The sequence below is a fragment of the Phocoena sinus genome, chromosome 1 (assembly GCF_008692025.1).
Source record: "Phocoena sinus isolate mPhoSin1 chromosome 1, mPhoSin1.pri, whole genome shotgun sequence".
Classification (NCBI taxonomy): Eukaryota; Metazoa; Chordata; class Mammalia; order Artiodactyla; family Phocoenidae; genus Phocoena; species Phocoena sinus.
In genome coordinates this window covers 35,893,851-35,916,703 of record NC_045763.1, presented here as the reverse complement: position 1 = coordinate 35,916,703, position 22,853 = coordinate 35,893,851, and the positions used below count along the sequence as shown (strand labels likewise).

At 59.9% G+C, this 22,853-nt stretch overlaps 1 protein-coding gene across 4 annotated transcripts in view; it reads right to left on the bottom strand.

The window, feature by feature from the left end:
• The window catches only part of PTPRF (protein tyrosine phosphatase receptor type F), an 86,073-nt gene that overhangs the window by 29,340 nt on the left and 33,880 nt on the right, over positions 1-22,853 (bottom strand). For 2 of the 4 annotated variants that reach the window (XM_032630521.1, XM_032630539.1), the window contains exons 6-10: positions 20,591-20,779; positions 11,888-11,998; positions 8,019-8,030; positions 2,217-2,486; positions 112-693 (exon numbers count right to left, since the gene is read on the bottom strand). In XM_032630521.1, coding sequence (XP_032486412.1) covers positions 112-693; positions 2,217-2,486; positions 8,019-8,030; positions 11,888-11,998; positions 20,591-20,779 — 1,164 coding nt within the window. The remainder of the gene's footprint in view (positions 1-111; positions 694-2,216; positions 2,487-8,018; positions 8,031-11,887; positions 11,999-20,590; positions 20,780-22,853) is intronic. The other 2 variants (XM_032630530.1, XM_032630549.1) reach the window with 1 other exon arrangement.

Genomic DNA, 22,853 nt, shown 5'->3' with positions numbered 1-22,853 from the left:
CGCCTTCCCCAGTGGCCGTGTGGGCGGACACGGGCCCCAAGCTCATGGCTGAGGGAGGAGGCGCCGCCCAGCCCCGTCCACCCCGAGTCTGCCCGGCCGGCCGGCGCCTACCTCCCTGCTGTGTCTTGACCTGGATGGTGGGGCTGGGGGGGCCGTCACCCACGGTGGTGAAGGCCAGCACGCGCAGGCTGTAGGTGATGCCGGGCAGCAGGCTGCCCACGGTGGTGAGGAGCCCGGCGTCCGTGTTGTGTTTGTGCCAGGCGCTCAGGGGGCGGCGGGAGTCGGGGGTGTAGTAGACACGGTAGCCCCGCACCAGGCCGTTGGGCTCCTCAGGCGGCTCCCACTGCACCAGCATGGTGCTGGCGCTCAGCATTCGCGCCTGCACGCGGCGCGGGGGGCTGGAGGGCGCCTGCTCCCCCGTGCGCGCCCGCACGGCCTCGCTGGGGGGCCCGCGCCCGATGCTGTTCACCGCCAGCACGCGGAAGGCGTACTCCGAGAAGGGGCTGAGGCCGCCGATGCTGTAGCGGGTGGTGGCCACGCCGTCCACCTCCTGGAAGGGGCCCTCTGCACCCGCCGGACGGTACTGGATGCCGTAGTAGGACACGGGCTCTGAGTTCCCAGAGTCCCAGGTCAGGGTGACACTGGTGGCAGTTGTCTCTGTCACCACAAGGTCAATCGGAGGCTTCGGCAGAGCTGGGGACAAAGTGGAAAGCTCAGGGCTTCCTGAGGTCATGACTCTAGGAGCCAACCCTGCCCTTGGGATTCATCCAACCGGAGTGTGATTGAGCCCCACAGCCCACCCTGAAGAATGGCCTGGAAGGCCCTTGGTGACCTCTGAGTTCACTTAGTGGGGGCTGGTGGCCTTGGGTCATTCACTGTCTACCCAAGTCACTCCTAGGACTCCCTGGATCCTCACATCAGCCCTGGTAACTCATCTAACAAACAGACCCAGAGGGGGCCTGCCCACGCCCCATGCAGATGGGAGGCACACAGGCTGGGGAGCACAGATCTCTGCCTCTGCAGCATGTCTGGGCTCCTCCACTGGCAAGAATGTGTAACAGGGGCTGGGAGAGGGACTTCCTTAGGGAATGGCCCTGGATTTGAGAAGGAGTGACGGGCTACTGGCCCCACAGACCACGTGGCTTGGCTCAAACTGAAGGTGAGGTCCCAGGTCCACAACCAATCACTCAACAAATAATACTGAGTGCCGACTCTGTGCCAGGCACTGTGCTAGGGCTGAGGACACACTGTCACACGGTCACGTCCCTGCCTCGTGGGGTTTACACTCCAGCGTTAAGAGAGAAACGATCAGTGAGTTGATAATCACGGTTCTGGTACGGGGAAAGACAGCAGAAAGCAGGGTGCTGAGATGGAGAAAACTCCAGGGGTGTTCCTGGATGGGGTGATCGGGAAAAGATTCACAGAACTGAGACCTGGAGAGTGAGATGGAGCCAGCGACGGCAAGGGAGGGGTGCGGGCATGGCGAAACTGAGGACTGTCAGCCTGCTCGGTTCATGGCAGTGAGGATCCTGGTCTTTATCCTAAAAGCAGCTGGAAGCCACTGGAAGGTGCTTCTCCCTTTCTTTAAAGGGGGTAACGTGATCCTGCTTTTTTTACCTTTTGAAAAAGATGATTCCAGCTGCAGAATGGGGGTGTGTTGGAAGGGAGAGTGGAAGCAGGACACCCCGAGGAGTCTGCTCTACATGCGCCTGTCCCAGGGCTCCGGGCGGGGAGAACCCACCCTCCTTCTACTGTTTCCCATCCTTCTTGCCAGGAGGCTGGTAAAGCCGAGGGCCTGGTGCTATGCAGTGGTTAGAGTGGTGTGCGGTGGAATCAGACGCCCAGGGTTCAAGTCCCTGCTCCATCATTTACCTCTTTGTGACCCTGCACCTCAGTTTCCTAACTTAAAAAATAAAATTGGGACAGTGAGAGCACCTATCTCCAAGCGTGACACCACCTGAACAAAATAATCTTTGCTTACTAACCAGCACAGTGTCTGCCCCCAGGGACCCAACACCAGTTAGCTATAAGGATTAAGATAATTTCTGACAGAAGCCCCTCCCTCCACCAACTAAGGGCCAGGAGGACCCCGAGGCCGGGCACCAGGAGAGCAACAACCCTCAGCCCTGCCTGTGCCTCGGCAGCCACACTCGCCTGCCACGTCCCCTGCTACAGGGAAGGCCACGGGCCACGGCAGGCACACCAGTGGCACTCACCTTTCACGGTGACCTGGGCCGTGGCCTCAATCATGCCCAGCGAGGAGATGGCCACGCAGGTGTAGTTGGCGGAGCGCACCACGTTGCTGAGCTCCAGCACGTTGCGGCCGACTGGCATCTCATCCTCCTTGGTGAGCTCCTCGGCCCCCATCATCCACTTCACATAAGGCATGGGTGCACCCACGGCGACGCACGTCAGGTTCACGCTGCCGCCTGGCATCACCTCCTGGCTGCTGGGAGGGATGGAGAAACGAGGAGCCACGCGGCGCACTGCGGGAGGAGGGAGAGAGGCACTCACAGCCGGGGCAGGACACGTGGGGGGATGCAAGCGCAGGGGCCCCTCATCCAGGAAGCCCCTCTCATCAGAGTCAAGCCCACCTCAGAGACAGGAGGGGCGGAGTCCCTGGGTCCCGGCTGACCACCTCCCACCCTGCTCTCAGGGACTGTCTGGAACACGAGAGATTCCACAACCAAGCTCCCATTATACAGCCTAGGAAACTGAGGCCCAGGGTCACACAGGGATTCACTGCAAGGCCTTGTCAGGGCCACATCCCAGGTCGCCTTCCAGTGCCCGCCCCTACCTGCTCCTGACCCCCCAGGGGTCTCCAGAGGGGCTAGCTGGGGCACTAGTGAAAGAGATCCAGGCACCCCAGGGTGGAGGGTCCTCAGAGCATGAGTGGGGCAGGGCAGAGGGTCAGCCTGGAAGTGACACGGCCACCCTCTCTCGAGCCACTGCCTCCACCTCCAGACCACGGTCCCAGGGGAAGAGATGAGGGCAGTGGCATGACCACCTGCCAGGACCTCAGCCATGCTCAAGGCACAGCCTGAGAACCCAGGAGTAGGGGCGGCCTCCAGGAGGGACTGGGCAGGGGTTTGGGTTCGGGGCGGGCCAGGGACGTGGTCCGCGGGCAGGATGGGCATGACGATGGCAGTAACATGATGAGGGTGCCAAGCAGACGGCCTTCAGCACCAATGAACGAGGATCTCAAGGGGGAGGGTGGCTGTGCCTGGCCACGACCTCCGGCCTTGGGCTCCCCGGGTCAGAAGCTGTTCTGAGCCTCTCAGTTCAAGGTGCAGCCAGGACCCCCCCACCCCCCTGCCAAAGTCGCGAGCTCGGCACAGACTTCCGGAACATGCAGAGGGAGGGAAGGCAGGCAAGACCTAGCCGTGGGCAGGCATGCTTGGCATGCAGGCGGGGCATGCAGCTGGTGGGCAGAGGCTGGGGTGTGTCCTTCCTGGGCAGCCCTACACACGGGGCTGGAGAAGGCAGGCAGCGAGCCTAAGAGGCCAGAGGGGACCACTCCGAGTGTGGGTCTCTGAGGGCCCTTGCTGGGGAGCCCAGGCATGCGGAGGACCCATGGTGCTACATCGAGAGCACCTCTACCACAAGTGCCAGACTGCTGCTCGCACGGCCCCAAAGCACAGAATCAGAGCTCGAAGTAACAGCAGACACCACCTGGCCCGACCTATGACCTCGCTACACAGGGGTCAAAGTGGCAGCCCACAGACCAGACGTCCAGCAGATCACCAGGTCCTGCTAATGCACCACCTAAAGTATCTTTCAAACGCTAATTTCTCCGCAAGTCCACAGGTGACTGCCACCTCCAAAGTCCAAGCCACCATCCTTCCCTGGATTCCTGTACCAGGTTCTCCTCTGCTCCTCCTGCCTTGCTGGCGCCCTCTGGGCCCCCGATCCCATAACTGGCCCTCCACAAACAGCTGGCACAAATCCAAACCTGCTCATATCACCCCCATGTTAAAATCTCCCGCGTGGAGTTTTAAAGGACTCCTCAGCCCAGACTATACCTTCCTCAGCCCCTGCCTCGACTCCAAGGCCTCCAGACAGAACCGAAGCACTGCCAGTGCCCCAGTGGGCCGGGCATGACCACCACCAGGGGCTGGGTCTACTTCCCTCTGTGCCCCAGGTTCACTGGGCTCTCAGCGCGTCCCGTGGGTGTCTAGCATTCTGCCTCCCCCTAGAATTGGCATCCTCATCTTAGGAGAACCATCTCGGCCCCCACTCTCGGTTCTTGGGGTACATGACCCAGATCTGGCTAACAAGAAAGAGCCTTCGGACTGCTGTGAAAACTATTAGACGAATGCCCAACCAAACCGTTCAAATATCTGGATCCAGGCCTGCCTGACACCAAATCTGCTTCTACGTCTTTAGTTTTTTAAGACAAAGGTTTCCTTGCTGCGATTACGCTGATAGTAGTGGGCTTCTGTCAGCTGTCCTAAAGCTGGGAGTCTACACTGAATGACAGCAGCACGTCACAGGTCTCTACCTGTGCTGCAGTGCTGTGCAGCGGGGAACAGGTGGATCCCGGGTACGTGGTTGGCAGGAAGAAGCCACGACAAAGAGCCTCCTCTGAGCACTCGCCGCAGATGGCACAAGGGTGAGGCTGCGAGGCACGCACATGGTGCAGGCACTCCCTGGGCTCTGGCACTGAGCCCGGGGGGCAGGCCACGGAGGAGAGGCAGGGCTGCCGGTGAAGGCACAGCCCTGCCTCGAGCAGAAAGGTACAGCAGTCTTGACTAAGTGAAGACTCTCCTCTCGGCCAGTGGCTGCCCCGCCTCCTCCTTGTTCATAGGCATCCAAATGGGTCTGGGGGAAGGAGACCACTGTTGAGCACCTCCTATGTGCTGCAGGTTTCCACACTGTGGATGCTAGCACCTCCCAGTTACAGACGGGGGGAACTGACTGAAGAGTGACACTTTGGGGAGTAGGTCTGTGGGATGAAAAAGCTCGCGTCCCTTTGAGACCTGGCTCACAGGGCTGAAAAGAGAGACCTAGGAGGCTCCACGAAGAAGCTCCTGGGTCAGCCGAGGCTGCCAGGGGAAGACACTTTCCAGCTGACATGAGGATGGGCCTTGAGCCTGTGTCAGGTCACAGCTGCAAGCCTGACTGTGGTCAGTGGCAGAATCTTGGGACCTGATCAGGTCCCTGGACATAAGGACAAAGAGCCCCAGGAGAAGGAAGTAGGTCCTTGGCCGATAAACCTTGGGTCCCAAGCTAAGCAGTGCAGGAAACTGACTGGGCTTTAACTCAAATAGTCCCGGAGAACAGGGTTTTCTGTGCTACTGCCAGGAAACGGAGGCCCTTTGGGAACTAACATCGAGAAGAGTTTTTATTTTGTTTATTTATTAATTTATTTATTGCGGTACGCGGGCCTCTCACTGCTGTGGCCTCTCCCGTTGCGGATGGAGCACAGGCTCCGGACACGCAGGCTCAACGGCCATGGCTCAAGGGCCCACCCACTCGGCGGCATGTGGGATCTTCCTGGACGGGCACGAACCCGTGTCCCCTGCATCGGCAGGCAGACTCTCAACCACTGCGCTACCAGGGAAGCCCTGTTTTTATTTTAATTTTCCCCCTCCTAGATGCAGGTGGAAGGGAGAAGCCCAGGGGCTAAGGTGAGTGAGAGGTCAGATGTGACCCGTGGGGTCACCCCTAGCACCACGCAAGGGCCTCAAGCCCAGGGACTCCTGGAAGGCACACCCTGGCAGGGTGCCACCCTTCATGCTTTCACAGGGATACACAGCCACACACGAGGAGCCTGGACGCGGTTTCCCACAGCTCAGACTCATCTTCCCCACAGTGTGAGGGAGGTCAGGGTAGGTCCACAGAGGGAGGGTGGGGGCAACAGAGGTGAGAGACTACCTCCTGGGACCCCGAGTGACCATGCGGGCCCGCACCTGGGACCTGCCTGGATGGCCACCCCCATCCCAAGATCCAGGGGTGACTGGCGTCTCCCTGCAACAGTCCCACCGCCACTCCTCCCGCTGTCACAGACACAAGGCCTCCCAAAGGGGCAGGACTCGCCAGGGACTCGGTCTATTGACAGAAGCAACAGCAGGGAAGGAAAAACCAGAGCCGGGGAAAAATGCACTTAGGGTCTAATCTTGAGCTCCAACAATGCCGGTCTATTACCGTTCCCTGTGCATCCTCAGAGCTGACATTTTATAGACAATTTCCAAAACAGGGCCTTGCCATTGCTGGATTATATTCCAGCTGTAACTTTTAAGTCTAATAATTGGAGCTGACAACCCGCTATGACAGGGCGGAGTGGCACCTGGAGGCATCAGCATTCAGTGGGGTGACAGCCTAACCGCGGGGGCAGGCAGCCCCGCAATCTGCATTTACTCACGGAAATCTTTCTGATGAAAATAACACAGCGTTCAGGAGGGGATAAGGGGCAGGATCCACTGTATCAAGATAAAATAACTCTTTAATAAATAACCTTGTGGCTGCCGCAGAGCAGTAATTAAATGCCGGCATACTCGGCACACAGTTTTAAGTAAAGCTGGAAAAATGTTAAGATGGAATTATCAGCGCCAAACAAATTACCAGCCGGGCAAATCCCCCTGGAATATTTAGAAACTCATTTATGCCTTCCCATTAAAGATTTGTGTACATGCTTATTTTTGGTGGGACCACAGACGGAGAGAAGAAGGGACAAGGGACTAGGAGGGTGGGGGAAGGGGTGCAGGGGTAGGCGGCTGCAGCCTGGGCTCTCTCTGCTGATGACTGTTTTCTGAACCGACCCGGCAGATCTGCCTGGTCAGCGAAATGGTGTAACTGAAATGCCCCAGAGCTCAGGAGTGCATATGGATGGATGCTCGGGGCTGATATCTGAGCCGAGGCCACAGCCCTCCTCCCGACTGGCTCCCTCTCCCTCGCGGAGGAAACTCAAGCCGCAGAGAGAATGCAACAGGGGACCAGGTGGCCCGGGTCTGCTCCCTGGGGCTTAGCCCAAAGCCCAGGAGACAGGAGGACCTCCTCTGACCACTCAGACCATGTGACACAGGACCGCTAGCCCTTACTGCTGGTCCCAGGACTGGAGGAGGTCGGGGCCTGGCCCCGGGGATGTGAGACTGCTCTGGAATGGGCTGCTGGAGTCTCTAAGAAGCGCTCCCCAAACTGCGGCTGGGCCAGGGCCTCTTGCAGGCTCCCACGTGGGCTCCCTAAATGGAAGTTGACCGTTCAGTCAGGTGTGAGCTCCTGCTCTGAATGCCCAGCACCCAGCATGGGACTGAGGAAGTGCCAGCTGTCTGGGGGGCTTGGGCAGAGAGAAGGGCCTGGGGCAGGTGGGAAGACCCTCATTTGGATCTGATCAGAGACGGAAAAGACAAGTCCCTGGGGGACTTACTCAGTGTGCCAAGATGGCGCCCCCCCACCCAGCGCCCCGGACCCTAAACTCAGTAGGCAGAGCAGGGCTGTTGCCCATCCGGCCTGGCAGAGGGGCTCAAGGACAGCACAGACTCTGTAGGGCTTTCGCCCTGTGCTGCAGGATCTTGAGGGGCGAGCTCGTTCCCCTTAGCCCTCGCCCTTCATCTTCCCAGCGGTTTCGACTGAGCTTGGACAAACGTGGATTTTAGGTGAGGGGGACTGTGGAAGGCTCCACAGGTACGTGTAAAGCCCTACAGCTCTTACTGCTCCCACAACCACTCCTGAGCTCCACCTGGAGCAGAGAGCTGGCCTGGCCTGGGCACAAAGGCAGGGACCAGTCTTGGGCCATGCACCATGCCCACCTGACCTCCCCAGCAGGGGAGCCCAGCTAAGGGGACATGCAGACACGTGGGGTGTCAGGGACCCAAGCAGCAGAAACATGCGGGGCAGGGGGGCCTGCCCACCCACCACTGGTCCTGCCCGCCTGCCGCCCAAACAGTGGAGCGCAGAGCCCAATGGGCGGGCAGGCCTGACTGGGGCCTGAGGAGCTGACCGAGCCCGCCGTTCCCTATGGACGGGAGCATCCCGTCGATGGGCGAACTGTAGATGGATAAGAAGTGAAAAGGACCAACCTTCTCGCTGATCTGAGAGATGAGAGTTTGGGTTGATGGCAGAGTGCGATGAGGATGAGGAGGAAATAAAAAAAGACAAGGAGAAACACAGAGAGTAAAAACAGGCCAACCTTCATCTGCCCACACAGCACGGAAACGAGACAAGACTCTCGTGCCCCACGCACACGCATGTGCCCGCAGGTGCGCGCGGACCACGCCGCTCACAAAAGACTCAGGACTCATGGAGGACACGGCGGACAGGGCTGCGTCCCGCTGGCAGGCACTAGGTGCCAAGGGTGGGACAGGGAGGGGCGGGAGCGGGGCACAGGCAGGCCCCCATGCCTCACGCGCACCTCAAGGCTCGGACAGACCCAGTGAGCTGGGTTCTGGGGTCAGGGCCCACCCAGCCCACAAACCCACCAAGGCGCATGGGCCACTAGAACCCCACCACCTTGAGGCAGCCCCACGCTGTGTGGCACCAGAGCGTGAACTGCTGGTCTGGGAGCCTGTAGGGAGAAAGGCCGTGGAGCCATCGCCCTGCTTAGAGACAGCTGTGGCCCAGCGGCCAGGTCCCTGCAGAGAAGGGGGAAGGGTGGGGGCAGGTAGGCCAGGCTCTGTGGGAGGCGTGGCTCCTCCCCGGTGCCTGGCAGCTGTGTGTCCTAAGAGCTGGAGGAGAGAGACGCTGTGGATGGAAGGACAGAGTGAGTCACTGGGGGAGGGAGTCGGACGGAGAGAGGTTGGTCAACCCAGCAGGCCTGGGCCGACTAGACTGTGGGTGGCGCTGCAGGCAATTGTGAGCAAAGTCAGACGAAACTGGGTGATGAAGGCCCAACACTGCTATCCCCACAGCGGGAGCACCTCCGGACTGTGTGCCCGGCACTGGGCCAGGAGCATTACATGCACGGTCCCATGAAATGCAGCAACTTAAGGTCTCAGAGAGACAATGGGAACCCCAAGTCTGGGGGACAGAGGGACGTGAGGTGGACACTGAAGCCAAATCTGAGGAGGAGACACGGCCTCAGGCCCCGTGGGCACGGCAGATGGCAGTCAGAGACGGATGGAGACAACAGCCAGCGCGAGGCTGTCCATCCAGAGCAGTGTTTCTTACCGGCGGGGGGCGGAGGATTCCCCCAAGCGACACTGGGCAAGCTCTGGAGACACTGTGAGTTGTGACAAGGGGGCGGTACGGGCACCTAGTGGGTCAGTAAACATCCCACAACGCCCAGGACAGCCCCACACAGCTAAGGGTTACTGGGCCCCAAATGTCAATGGAGCTGGAATCCACACTGAACCGGATGCTGAGGTTCCTGATGGCTGGAGCCCAGTGGGGGCCTCCCAGTGGCTGCCGCTTGGCTGGGAGGCAGCGGGGCACAGGCCAGTGGGCAGGCCAGCACTGGGGGCTTCTCCATGCATGGACCACCCACAAGCAGGGTTCAGGATACAGAATTCGTGGCCAGCACCGCAGAGGCTGTGCCAGAGGGGCTGGGGTTGATGGGCCCTCAGCACTGCTGGGGGCAGAAAGCAGGGGCTTTACCAGGACCGTGATGAGGAGGGGGTGGACCCCAGAGGCCAGGGTCCTAGGAGCAGGGCTTTCTAGGTGTCTAGAAGTCCACAGTAAGGCCTGTCCTGGGGCTACAGGGCAAACTGCTCTCTGCAAAGCAGGGCAGGCACAGATTCAGGTGGGGCCTGGTTATGAGGCAGGTCCTAGGGACAGACTTAGAACAGGCCCTTAGACACCAGGGCCCACAGGAATGTGTGTGTGTGTGCATGTGTCAGAGAGAGGGAGAGACAAGGCAAGTGGGGTTGGGACACCCTATTTCAGAATCCCTAGCAAGTGGGGCTAGAACTAAAGGAACCCCTACATTCCCTGCCCAAAAGGCCTGTGGAAATGGGCCCAGGAAGGCAGTTCAGGAAGACCTGGTGGAAGGGGGGATGGGCCAGAGTCCTGCCTGAGCTCACCACGTGTAGACAGTGGGGTCCCCACAGAGAAGGGTAAGAGGGGCTGCAGGTAAGAGCCTCCCGGTCGGTGCCTGAGCCACCAGCTACAGCAGCAGCCGAGCTCAGCTCATCCAAAGAGACCCACTGTCCTGCCTCAGGGCTAAGGCTGGTGTGATGGTGACTTTGGAGAACTCTGCCCAGCCAAGACGACGATGCCCAGTCCATCCACCTTGGGTCTGGGCCTTCTCCTGCCTCAGGATGGCCTCTGCACCTCTGCCCCAGGAAACGTGCCCATCTGACCGCACCCGTGCAGCTTGCTTGGCATACACAGCGGCTCTGCCGCGCCCCTCCTCTCCCTGGTGCAGCCACACGCAGTGAGGGACTTTGCTGCCGAGGCCCGGAGCCTCCACGTTCTTGAGGTTATGGTCTTTGGGAAGAAGTCCTTGGTCAGGCCCACGCAGCAGGGGGAGTGGTCTGGGTGGGAGGAGGCAGGTCTTTGAGGAGGGTTGACCCAGCTGCTCCTCTCAGAGGGGACGCGTCAGGGCCCTGTGCGCCAGTCAGAGCTCTGCCTGAAGCAGGGTGGGGGAAGGCTGTGCAACTTACAACACTCCTCTCGGCCATCTGGGTGGCTTGCACGCTCCTGGCCTCCATGCCCTGACGCCGCTCCTTAAGACAGGCCCTGGGCCAGCCCAGGGGAGCCTCGGAGAGCAGAACGGCTGCGAAGGGGACCGGTGGGGACCTCCCGTCCCATGCCCCTAATTCCGATGAGGCATCAACCAGTCTCTGAAGCACAATTTGCCCATCACCTGTGGCCTCTCGGGATCTTGTGCCCTGACACATCACAGCCCCTCAATAAGCACGTGGGTTGATGGCTTAATTCTCTCTGCCCTGTCTGACCATGTGGCTCCGAAGGGTGGGACAGGCCGCTGCCATTGCCGTGCCCCAGGCTTGGCCCTGGGCGGACAGGCAGACGACACCCTTTGCGAAGCTGCAGTATGCACTTAGCATGATGAAATCATCACTGCAAGGAAACTGCATCCACTTTCCTTTACAGATCCCCGGAGTGGAGACGGTTTCACTTTTAATGATGCCCATCTGTGCGGGAGGGTTAAGTTGGGGGGGGATGACAGGGGTAGGAGGGGCGCCTAGGGCCCCTCCTGGACACCGTGCACACAAAACCCAGTGTTCTCAGGAAGGGGTAGGTGGCCAGCTTTGGTTCCCCTGGGGCTGTGAGCATAACAGACTGAACAGGCCAAAACAGTCCCCAGACCCTCTCTGCTGGGTACCCGGACTTGCAAAAGTGTGGGATCCACGAAGTCCCAGCAAGGAACACCTAAAACACACTAGATGCTCACCCGTAGGGGCTCAAAGCTGCCTTGGCCTGACCCCCTACACAGGGTCCTGGCTGATGACAAAGCACAGCTGGCTCCTCCTCCAGGAGCCAGGAAGGCCCCAGGCAAACCTGGTCAGAAGGCAGGTACACCTGGCCCGGAGCCCACCCTGCTGGGGTGGGCAGGACACACTCAAGGAAGACCAGGCAGGTGTGTACACGTTCACACACACACGTGTGCCTGCTCTCTCTCTCTCTCACACACACACACACACACACACACACACACACACACACACACACACACATGCACGTCTGCTCGGAAGGCTCTAGACTCCCACGGGGCTCTGGGCCCATGAGGCAGGACCTACAAGAGATACAAATGCTCCCAAGAGTGTCTGTTTCCCAAAGGGCCTGCGGGAGGAAGGCAAAGTCGGGGCGGATGTTAGGAGCTTGCCCAGTGGGAGCTGCTGCTGCTACGGCTGCTGCAGAAAGAGGTGGAAAGGAGGAGAGACTGGGCCCACGGCAGCCCGCTAAGTCCACACCAAGGCTCGGGGCAGCAGGCCCGGCGAGGGCAGCTCAGCTCCGTAGAATCAGGGCTGGGCACCGCCTGAGTCCTTACCTCGCACGTACAGGTTGGCGGGAGCCGAGTAGCGTGTGCCTGCGGAGTTGGTCGCCACACACTCGTACTTGCCTTGGTCCGACTCCTCGCTGCTCTCAATCTGCAAGGCACCTGTGGGGACACAAAGACAACGGTCAAGCCTGCGACCCGAGGAGGGGTCTCGATAGCATCTGAGGCTTGTGTTGACCAGATGTTGCAGACATCAGGGCCACACCCCGGCACTAGTGCTGCCTCCGGGAAGCTCTCCCTGACAAGCCCGGAGGCCTCCTGGCTGGAACGGAGGGTCGTGCTCTGGAGCGCAATCCCACCCCACGTGCGGTCCACCAGGTGGGCCTGCTGGCTCGCCCAGGGGCTCCACCCCATCCCTCATCTCCACTGAGTGTCTGCCATACTCTGGCTGGTACTGGAGCCTGTTTGCCAATGAGCATCCCCATCAGAGCACTGTGGAGCCAGGCGTGGGTGGGACAGCCTGTAGACCGGCTGGCCTGGGACCTCTAAGCGTGCAATGCCCTCCTCGGCAAGACCTGAGACTCTGCCGCCCACCAGAACCCACAGGAAAGAAGGGGTGGCCCTGGGGGCCCGGTGCCCAGCAGCCTTTGCTCCCAGCACCCCCCATCCCCCCCTCCCCCCCATCAGCCCCACCCATTCCGGCTCCTCTCCTCAGCCTAGTCCTGCTGAAGTGCTTCGACCCACCACGGCTCCTGCATAATTCAGGAGGCTAATGGAGGATGCAGCTCGCACTCGGGCCAGCGCCCTGAAGGGCTGCTTTGGCCACAGACGGACAGACAGGAGCCGGGACTGGGGGTGCCGCTGAAAAGGACGCTCACAGAGGGTGGAGGAAAGGGCTGGGGCCAGTCCTGCCAGGTCCAGGCCAGGGAGGCCGAGGTGAAGGCGGGGTGGGAGAAGGGGGTGAAACCGGCCGACATGGCCACCTCCAGCCCTGGCAGTAAATGCCTGAGAACTCTGCTGGTGAGAGCACACCGGGCAAACCGTCTGTGACAGGGAACATCCCGAGGGACCAGCAACGCCCGCTCCCTGGAACAAGCCGACGGACAATCACACCCACACAGGACGGTCCAATGGACAGTTAACAACCCCACAGGACACAGCCTGACAAAAACCACTGCCTGCACAGACCTACCCCTCCCAGAGCCCAGGCCAGCTGACAGTCACGCCCACACAGGACACACACAGAACTGCCTGACCCCACCTGACCTGACCTGACCAGAGCCACTAGAAGAGTTCCAGGCCACGCTCTCATGGCTCAGGCCCCAGGGGAAGGGCCACTGCGTCTGAACTACAGCCCCTTCACCACCCGACACCCCTCTTCCACCACCCAGACCTGGGGCAGCAGGAGGGGCGTGAACATCCAAGGGGCTAGGAGCTGGAGGTGGGGAGAGGGCTGCCCAGGCTGGGCCCTGATACTAAGGGAAAATGGGCTGGCCTGCTCTGTGGTCCTGGGCAGCCCTCCCCACCAGCATCAGGGAGTGTGAGGGCCCAGGGCCTGTGCCGAATACCCATCTCCTGTGAGAACAGCCCCGATGGGCACTCAACGGGTCATGTTTATGGGATGGATGGACGTTGTCACAGAAGATGTTCATTCAAGCAGGTGGGGCTCAGGGCCCTGGCCAGAGGGAGGGGGGCTATATCAAGGTCAGCTCAGCTGGGGGTAGCGGGAGTCCTGGCTGGTGCCACAGGCGGGAGCAGGGAGTGGTACCTGGGTGGGATCCCTGCTGGGGGAGGAGGCTCCCCTGCACTGAGAGCCAGAACTGGTCAAGGGACCCAACACAGACCCTCAGCCTACTGCACACAGAAACCCCCAAATCTGGAACCAAGACCCAGCAGCGGGGGCACTGACGAGTCAGCACAGGCTGAGAGGATGGGCGGGGGGATCCAGAGGCTGAGTCCTGTCCTCAGCGGGTGATGGACAAGATGCACCACAGGGGAGCAGCTGCTCCACCCAGCCACATCTTCTGTTCCAAGAGCAGCCTGGCCCTAAACTCTGAGGGTCTAGATGTGCCCAAGAATACTGAATAAAAGCATCATGGAAGCAATCATTTTACAGGGTGCCTGCTCTGGGCCAGACACTGCCCAAACCCTCTTCCTCTCCTCTAATCCTCACGACCCCATGAGGGAGGTGGGGCCCTGGCCCTGACTTAAGAGGAAACAGACTTCTGAGAGACAAATTGAGTTTTTGAAGGAGTTGAGGTGAGTCAAACTCGAACCGGACCTCTGAGTACAGTCCGGGCTTGGAATCGCAGAATGTAGGGCCCTGCTGCATGAAAGCAGCTGGGGCCGATAGGTCAGGGGATCAGGCTACCTAGGGTCCTGTTTATTTCTGGTGTCATCCCAGCCCCTACGTTAAAGTCTCAACTGTGCGTCCCTCCTAGCGTTTGCTGGGCTGGGGGATTTACAGGGGGATCCTCATTCTACTACAGGGCTGGGATGTTAAGGGGGAAGTTAGTAATAATTGAGGGCCCAAGACAAAGAAGGTTCTCAAGAGGGAAGGCAAGGCTTGGTCGTGCTCCCCCACCTCATGGGAAGACTTTCTGTCTCTGGCCAGCCTTGAGGACCAGGGCCTGGCTTCCCTGCAGGAGTCAACAGAGCCCCTTCTGTGCGGCTGGCCTAGAAGGCCTGGGCAGTTGGGCTTCCAGCCCCAAAACAGGGATGAGCCGAGTATCTCCACAACCCAGACTTGCAATGGATGAGTCACAGGAGGGGATGGCTGAGAGTGGATGTGTGTGGTGGCCGGTGGTGCTGAAGGGGCTGGAGCTGGAGATGAGGAGGCTGGAGAGGTCGGGATGGGGATGCGGGAGGTGACGGACGGGACTGGACGGGATGGAGTGGTGGTGACGGCGGTGGCGGCGAGGCGTGGTGTGGTGAGATGCACGGACAGCATTCTTACCTCTGATTGGTGAACCACCTGGCGAGGTAATTTGAATGCAAATAAGATCAGAGAGAAGCATTAGTACAAAAGGAAGGAAAGCCAAATCAGATAAAATAAAACATGAGAGAGGGCCTTAAATATACAGAGAAGTTGAGGCGTGGCTTAGGTGTGAGCAAGCACCAGGCTGCGTGTAGGCAAAGCTGTGTTCCCCGGGTCGCCGGCACGGCTCTGGGGAGGGGGAGGCTGAGGCTGGGCCGGCAGGGCTGGGGGTGCCAGGAATCAGGGTGGTGAGTCAGGGCTCCTGCAGACTCCACCGGCTGAGCTCAGTGGAAGGTCAAGGTGAAGAGAAGAGGCGATAACCCCACCCTGCAGGGCTCTCCAGATTCCACAGGTGAGTAGGATTTCAAAACAGAGCACTTACCCAAAGCAGGGCATTTAAGCAGACCAAAGAAAGGGCTAAAGGGAGAGCTCACCTCAGGCTATCACCAGACCAGCCCTCCACAAACACACACACCAGCCCCCTACTCACCACCCGGTGGCAGACCCCTGTAAAGCCACCCGACCTTGCTAAAGACCTTGCTAAAACGCGACTGACGGCACAGTCCTCCCACCCGATTGGTGAGAGCCAGGGGCCATTCCCCGCCCCCGCCCCCGCCCCTTGCCTGTTCATTGCCTTGTAACCCTGGGAATCAGCAGCCTCTAGGCTGCTCACCCTGCAAATGCCTATTGTGGGGCAATTATGAGGTCTGGACACGCTCCCTTCCCAACAGGGACCCATCCGGAGGAGTGAGGGGCCTGTGGGCAGGCCCAGGTCAGCCCCATCCACCCTGCCCTTCTCTGCCCACTTCTGGGGAGGGAAGTGTGCAGGGAAACAAACACTGGTTACTACCTCATCGAACCTGAAGACACCCACTTAGGAGGAATTATCCACCTGCGCAAGAATGAGGAAACAGAAGCTGAGGAACATTAAGTGCCCAAAGCCGAGGGTCACACAGCTTATGAGGTGGCAGGAACTAACCAGGTCTGGCTCACAGCCTTCCCACTGGACACAGAGGCTGGAGACAAGGCCAAGGCAGCTGCTGGGACCTGGGCTGGGTGCAAGGCACGCAGAGGCTGTCCAGGAAGACCCATCATCACCGTGATCCTCCAAGCGTGGTCCACGGATCTTCAGTGTCCCCAGAGGCCCCTTCGGGGGGTCCGCAAGGTCAAAGCCATTTTCATAATACTGAGAAGCTTTTTGCCTTTTCCACCCTAGTTCGCTCATGAACATACAGTGGAGTTTCCCAGAGGCTTCAGGACATGTGATAGCACAACAGACCCAAAGCAGAAGCAGGTATGAGAATCCAGCTGTCTTCTATTAAACCCCAAATCAAAGAGATTTGTAAAAGTGTAAAACAGGGGCACTCTTCTCACTAAATGCTTTTGTTTCACGAAATATGATTATTTTCCATTAAAAAATATTGTTTACGTTAACATGTAATGGGATTTTTTAATTATTTTAAAGTGGATTAATAAATATTTAAAATCTTCTCAGTCTTAACATCTAATCTGGCAAATACTGATAAATAAAACCCACACAAACAAAAGCTCTTGGAGGTCCTCTGATATTTACAATCAGGGGTCCCGAGACCAAAAAGTCCACACGGCTGATCAACTCCTACAGTCCAGGCCTGACCTGGTATGGGGAGGGGAACTGGGAGAGGGAGGGGTGGCAGCGTAGATGCTCCAGGACTGGGACACCCTAGCTTCCGGCCTCAGCTCTTCCGAAACCTAGCCTGTTGTGTGACAAGTCTCTGGGCCTCTCCGAAAAGTCGTTTCCCCACCAAACGGAAAAAATCTGCCTTTTCGATTTCCCGAGACGGGTGTGGGAGACTGGAGGGTCCCCCGGATTTCACATTGCCCCTGAGGGGTGCCAGTGTGTTCAGACAAGAGGGACCATCACTGAGAGCGGCCCTCCTGGCAGACCGGCTGATGGTGGGACGGAGGAGGGGCTACAGCCCTCAGGCCCACCGCAGAGTCCCATCCGCTGGGACATCCCGGCGTCCTCTTCCCGCACCCGATGCCGGCGTCCCGGCTCAGGTGTCAGGGTGAGCAGTGGACAGGGTGGGCAAGTGGTCCTCCAGGGTAATGGGGATGGCAGCGTGCACACGCAGGCGCTGGGAGGAGCGGAGCACAGGCGGTGTCCCGCAGGGGCCCGTCCAGGCTTGGCAGAGTGCAGGGCCAACAGCAGTGGCTTGGAGCCCCACTTGGAGGTCAGCCCCCTCGCTGCTCCAGTGATGCTGCCCGCTCCTGACTTCCACTCTCCCTGAGCTTGTGCCCATTCCTCCAGGGCCCACACCAGGCCTCAAGTTAAAATCCTCCCAGAGGCTCAGGCTGTGGCGGCAGGTGACATCACTTCGGAGAAGAAGGCGCCTGTCGAGCAGGATTCGTGCCTGGGCCGCGCACGCCGCCAGCTGCCCTCCTCTCCAGCTCTTCACGCCCTGGTGACACGTGCTGGGGCTCGGCCCGCAGATGCCTGAGGAGTTCTGGGTACTGGTCAGGGCGGGCCTGAGGTCCGGAGAGGACGAGACTATGGCGCTCTGGGGCCCTAGCAGGGTCCAGCTGCTCCCCAGGCTCCAGGTTAGTCAGATGTGACAGAAGCCCCCTGGATGCCGTCCCGGGGGAGCTCCCCGGCCTCGGATCTCCACGTGACCCGGGGTGGGTGACTCCCTAACTCAGCTGTAAAGTAGGCATGATAATCACAAACTGTCCTACTTCTCAGGGTTGCAGGAGAATCAAGTGCAACCAAAGGCAGGAAAGCACTTTGTAAGCTGTTGGTGACGCGTTAACTGTGAGGCCCTTGTAAAAGCCGAGCGCTCAGGGGCCCGATTCCACTCCAACAGGCATGTCAGATGTGCATGGCACAGCCCCAGCACACTTCTCAATGGTACAGGACAGGGGCAGCAGCTATTGGGTCAAGGGTCAGGGCCCGGGGTCAGGCAGTGATGGAGACAGTCCTGTCAGTTATTGCGGAGGTGGGATGACTGAGGCCCCTCAGGTGCCATCCCAGGAGTTGGACGCTGGGCCCACTACCCTTAGGTTACAGCTTCCAGGAGGCAGGAAAGGTCAAACAAGAAAGCAGGGGGAATGAATGTTTAGTCTGAAAGGACAGGGCCCAAAGGTCACGTTCAGGAAATCATTCATCCTAAGGGCTCAGAGATGCCTGTCCTATGGCGGGGCTTGTGCTGGCCACTTGCAGGGCCCTCACAGACGGGAGCCAATCCCAGGCCCTCCCTGCAGAGTGCCCAGCCGAAGTGAGCAGAGCTGGAGCCAGACGGTGACAACACAAAGCAGGGTGAGTCCTGAAGGAGCAGGTCTCAGGCAGAGAAGGGGAGCTTCACGCTCCAGTGAACGTGAGCAGAGGGCAAGGATGCGGTCGGGGGCTCAGTGCAAGTCGGGGAGTGGCCGGAGCTACGAAGAGCCCCATTCGCGGAACCCTCATCATACGCCAGTCGACTACAGCTCTCACTGCCTTTGTCTCACTTAATCCTCACTGTAACTCTTTTTTAAAGGGGAGAAAACCGAAGCTCAAAGTTAAATCACCTATGCGAGGCCAAAGAGCTAGTGAGTGCAGCCGGGACCCGGTGAGATGAGCTGGGGGAGATGACAGCGGGGTATGAGATGAACCGGAGACGGGAGCTGGGGGAGGGCGAGAAGGGCTCTGGGTGCCTTGTTCAGGAGTGTGCACCTGACCATGGAGGCAATGAGACGCCGCTGGGCTTGTCAGAAAACTCCGCCAGTGCTGCGGGATGGATTCAAGGGGAGAGTCTGGAGGCAGGGAGAGCAGTGTTTGGTGACCTGGGATACGGCCAAGGCAGCAGAAGGAGAAAAGGGGACCAACTGAGAACCATGTGGGAGACAAATCAAGAGGGTCTGGTGGTTCCTTACATGGAGTAGGAGTGGCAGTGTGTCCTAGGTTTCAGGTTAGAGGGGCTGCCACTCAACAGAGAGAGGGTCAGGGGGAGAAGGGCACCGCTGTTTGGCAAGGAAGTTACCACCCTTCACAGTCAGGGTGACACCCAGAAGGCAGATGGGTGTTCTAGTCTAGAACTCCAGCAAGACGTCTGGGTTAGACAGAACTGGGAATCTCAGGAGTGGAGGTAAATGGTACCTGAAGCTATAAGGGTGGGCGAGCTGGCGGGGGAACGGCTGTGTCTATGGGACAAGAGCAGGGTTCACAGGCTCCCCAGCTGGAGGGACGAGCAGGAGGGGCTGCTGGGCAGACAGAGAAGGGGCACGAGCAGGAGGGGCTGCTGGGCAGACAGAGAAGGGGCACTCGGAGAAGTAAGAGGAAAGCCAGGGAGACAGAGGAGAGAGTGGCTAAGAGGGAGGGAGGGTGCTGGCGGCTGCTGAGAGGCTGAGGAGGCCGGCGAGCAGCATCCACTGGAGTCCTGGGCGGGAGCTGACTCACAGGGCCGTGAATGGGTGCCACCGGGCCCGGCACACAGCAAGCAATACATAAATACTTAACGAACGAACATGCGAGACAGCGTGCCTTCCCAGAACTGCTGCCACAGTCAGCGCCGTTCCGGGCAGAGGCCAGGCCTGCGGGGAGGACCATCTGGCTGCTTGGGGAGCCTGCCTGGGGGCTGTGGGGAAACGCAGAGGAGCTGAACCATGGCGGTCACCGTGCCGCGCTGGGCAGTGGCCGCAAACGCTGGTGGACCGTTTCCTGCCTTGATTATAGCTGTTTTAATTAACTGCGCTACAGCTGCCTCCATCTTGTTGAGTTTAAAATTAAATTAAATGAGCTAACACTTCACAGGCTGTCTCAAGTGGCCGTGGCTGGGGCCAGAATCCTGCCCCTGCTGGGTGGCTTATCCCTCACTCCTCCCCTGGGCACCACAGGGGTGCCCACCTGGCAGAAGTTGGTGAGGAGCGGCTGGCAGCCCAGGGAGTGGCGGGGCACCTCTGCAGCCTGCAGGGCCCTGAAAGGGGCACAGTCATGTCCTCCTTCGCGGTGTCGACACCGTAGGTGATGGGCAACGGGGGCTCTGGCTGGTGCTGCCCGAGCCATCCTGCCTGAGCCCGCCACCCCACAGCTAGCAGGAGGGCTCCTGGACCAAGGTCTATCGGGGCAGCCCATGCTGGCAGGAGACGCGGAATTGCAGCTAAGCGGATTCCAAGGCTCCTCTCCCGCCTGCTCTGTTCCCACAAAAACTGAATCAATTATCCTGGCGGGAGCCTCGCAGGCAGATCGATCGACGGGGCGACACCTCCTGCCCGGTCAAGGCGGCATCCTTGCTCGCGGGGCTCCAAGCTGGCTCGACTGAGACATCCAGAGGAGACAGGTGGCCCTGGTGGCCGAGGGATGGCAGCACATCCCCCTGGCTCCAAGCCTCTGAGGTCCAGCCTTTTGAAGCCTGATGAACCAGGCATCTTTGGCCTCTTTCCCTGCCGTCTGAAGTAGCAAAGAGAAGCATCACCCAGGCCCCCCTCAGGCCAGGCTCCAGGGAAGGTGAAGGATGAGCGCCCACGGAGCACCTTCGCAGAGCCCAGTGCCAGGCTGGGAACAACACTCGTGCCTCAAGGAGCAGAGCTGGACTGAAGTCTGGAGTCTGACAATCCCGGGAAGGTGAAAGAATCACAGCTGACCAGCCCTCGCTGCCAAGCTTTCTTCCTGGGTGGGCCAGGTGGGCCTATAGCAGGATCTGGCCCGTCCACTGGGCGCCCTGTGCTCAGCCCCAGGCTGAGGCCTCCCGTGGCTCCCAGGCACCCAGGCCCAAGAGGGGAGGCTGCGCTGGGTTCCAGCCCCTTGACCCTCGCCCTCTGCTCACCTGAACGCAGCTGCTTGATGCGGCCGTTGCTCGCGGCGGGGTCCACAGGGAGGAAGTCCTTGAACCAAGAGATCTCAGGGTCTGGATTCCCACCTGCTGCGCACAGCATGGTGGCCGTGCGGGCCTTCTCCACCACCTTCAGCTGAGGCCCCATGTCAATGGAGGGGAAGCCGGGGGGCAGCTGTTCCTCTGCAGATGAAGAGCAGACGTGCACGTCAGGGCTGGCACTGCCTGCCCACGAGGACCACCCCAAGACTCCCAGGGTGGCTGGGATCGACTTATCTCTGCCCTGACTTCTAAGCATGAAGCCTGCCCTGGCATGAGGAACCAGAGTCCCGAGCCCCACTGCCCAGCCCTGCCCTTCACAGGGCCAGGGAGCTGCCGTGGGGCCCACCCTGCCCTGTCAGGAAGTCTCCGGGTCTGAGAAGCAATGCCTCGGACTGCAGACATGAGCACTTATCTCTCCGGGGCCTGGGAAAATGAGGATTGAGGCTCTACTGGCCACAGCAGAAAGTGCTCCACGGATGCTGGGCTGTAGGGGGCCCAGGGCTCACACAGTGGCATCAAGAGCCACAGCTCAAGCCAAAGGTGCCCCGTGCTGTTCAGCTCCCGCTCCCTCTCCTGCACGTGCAGTGTCCCCTCCACTGCCTGTATCCAGCCTTCAGCTCCACCACGTGGCAGAGCCCCACGTCATAGCCTGGGTTCTGGCCCCGACTCTGGGCGCCCTCTGCCCTACCAATGACCCACCTTCGACCCCCGGTCCTGACCCTGACCCTCCTCCCTCCCTCAGTCCTGACCCTGGAAGCCATGGTCAGGCCTGGGGACCATGTCTGAGCACGTGGAGGCTAAAGAGATAAAAACGCCCTGTGAGGATACCAAAAGCTGAGGAGGGGGGCAAAACGCCACGGCTGCCTTCTCCCGGCTTGCCAGGGGGTGAGGGCTCACTTCCATGAGAGCAACAGGCATGGACCACAGCAGCACACCCCTACTCTCACTACACGTGGACTCGCGCATCAGCCCTGAGGGGCCAGGGATGGGGCAAGGCTGCCCACTCTGCACCCCTGGGATCACACACTGGGCTGGTAGCACAGGCTCTGGATGAGTACAGACCAAGTGGAGCTCCCACCTCCATCACTCACTAGCTCTGTGACCTGGGAGTGTTACTAATCCTCTCCCTTTATCCATTTTAACCTATAAACAGGGTTCAAGTGCCCTCCTTGTAGAGCCGTTGTGAAGACTACATGCAATGATACACATAAGGTGCTGAAGAGTGCCTGACAAAGAATCCGAACCCAATGGCTATTGGTTGACGTTATTATTATAACCAGCAAGGACTGGGCCACTGGGGGCAGACAGGTACCAAGACTTGGGCCTGGGGCTCCCTCTCCCGTCCTGGGCTGGCGAGGGGTGCTCCCTTCCAGGAGCAAACCACAGACTGAGTGTGAGAAGTTGGCAAAGCCTCTCTGCCAGTGTGGATGCCAGGCACACCCAATGCGGGCAGGGGAACCCTGTTCTCTGTCAGTCTCCTGGCAGGGGGGCGGGGCTAAATGGTGGGGGAGACCGGGAGGCCAGCACCGCTCCCGTCTCCCTCCTGCAGGCCCAGCACAAGACGAGCGTGGGGGGATGTTTGCTGAGGTCAGGCTCCTGTGCCAGGGGAAAGACAAGCGGGATCCTCAGAAGGGAGGAAAGCAGAGGTTGGTGGGGCTGCTCCCCCCAGAGACCCAGAGGGACTGGCTGGTGGGCAGGCAGGAGAGGAAGCTGGAGGAGCCTCAGCAGGCAGGGGCAAGACACCGCTCTATCTGCTGCCACATCCCAGGGGGCGCTCTGCCGAGGCTCCAGCTGCCTGGGGCATCCCTAAGGGACTGTGGCCCTGTCAGGAGAAGTGGGGGGTCTCGGGCTGGGGAGCAGTAGGACTCCCAGCACGGTCTCACCTCCCAGCTTCTCCCGGTAACTGGCAGAACACTTCCCCACCCGCAGCCCTATAAGTTCCAGACATGAGCCCAGCGTGTCCTTGGCTGTAAATATGATCCCACAGCGTCCTGACTTTTAGCTCTGATTTTTAAAAGGACAACGTTAACAGTGGCAAGGAAAGGGAGGATGGAAATGGAGGAGGACTTGGGATGCACCAAGCAGGGGAACAGCCTCCTTTGGTCCTGCCGTCACTTGCTTTTCCAGGAAGGCCCGGGCAGGGCTCCGTCCACGTCCACCCTCCCTGCCCTCCCCAACAGCCAGGGGACACTCAGGGCTGCTGGAGCCATCCTAG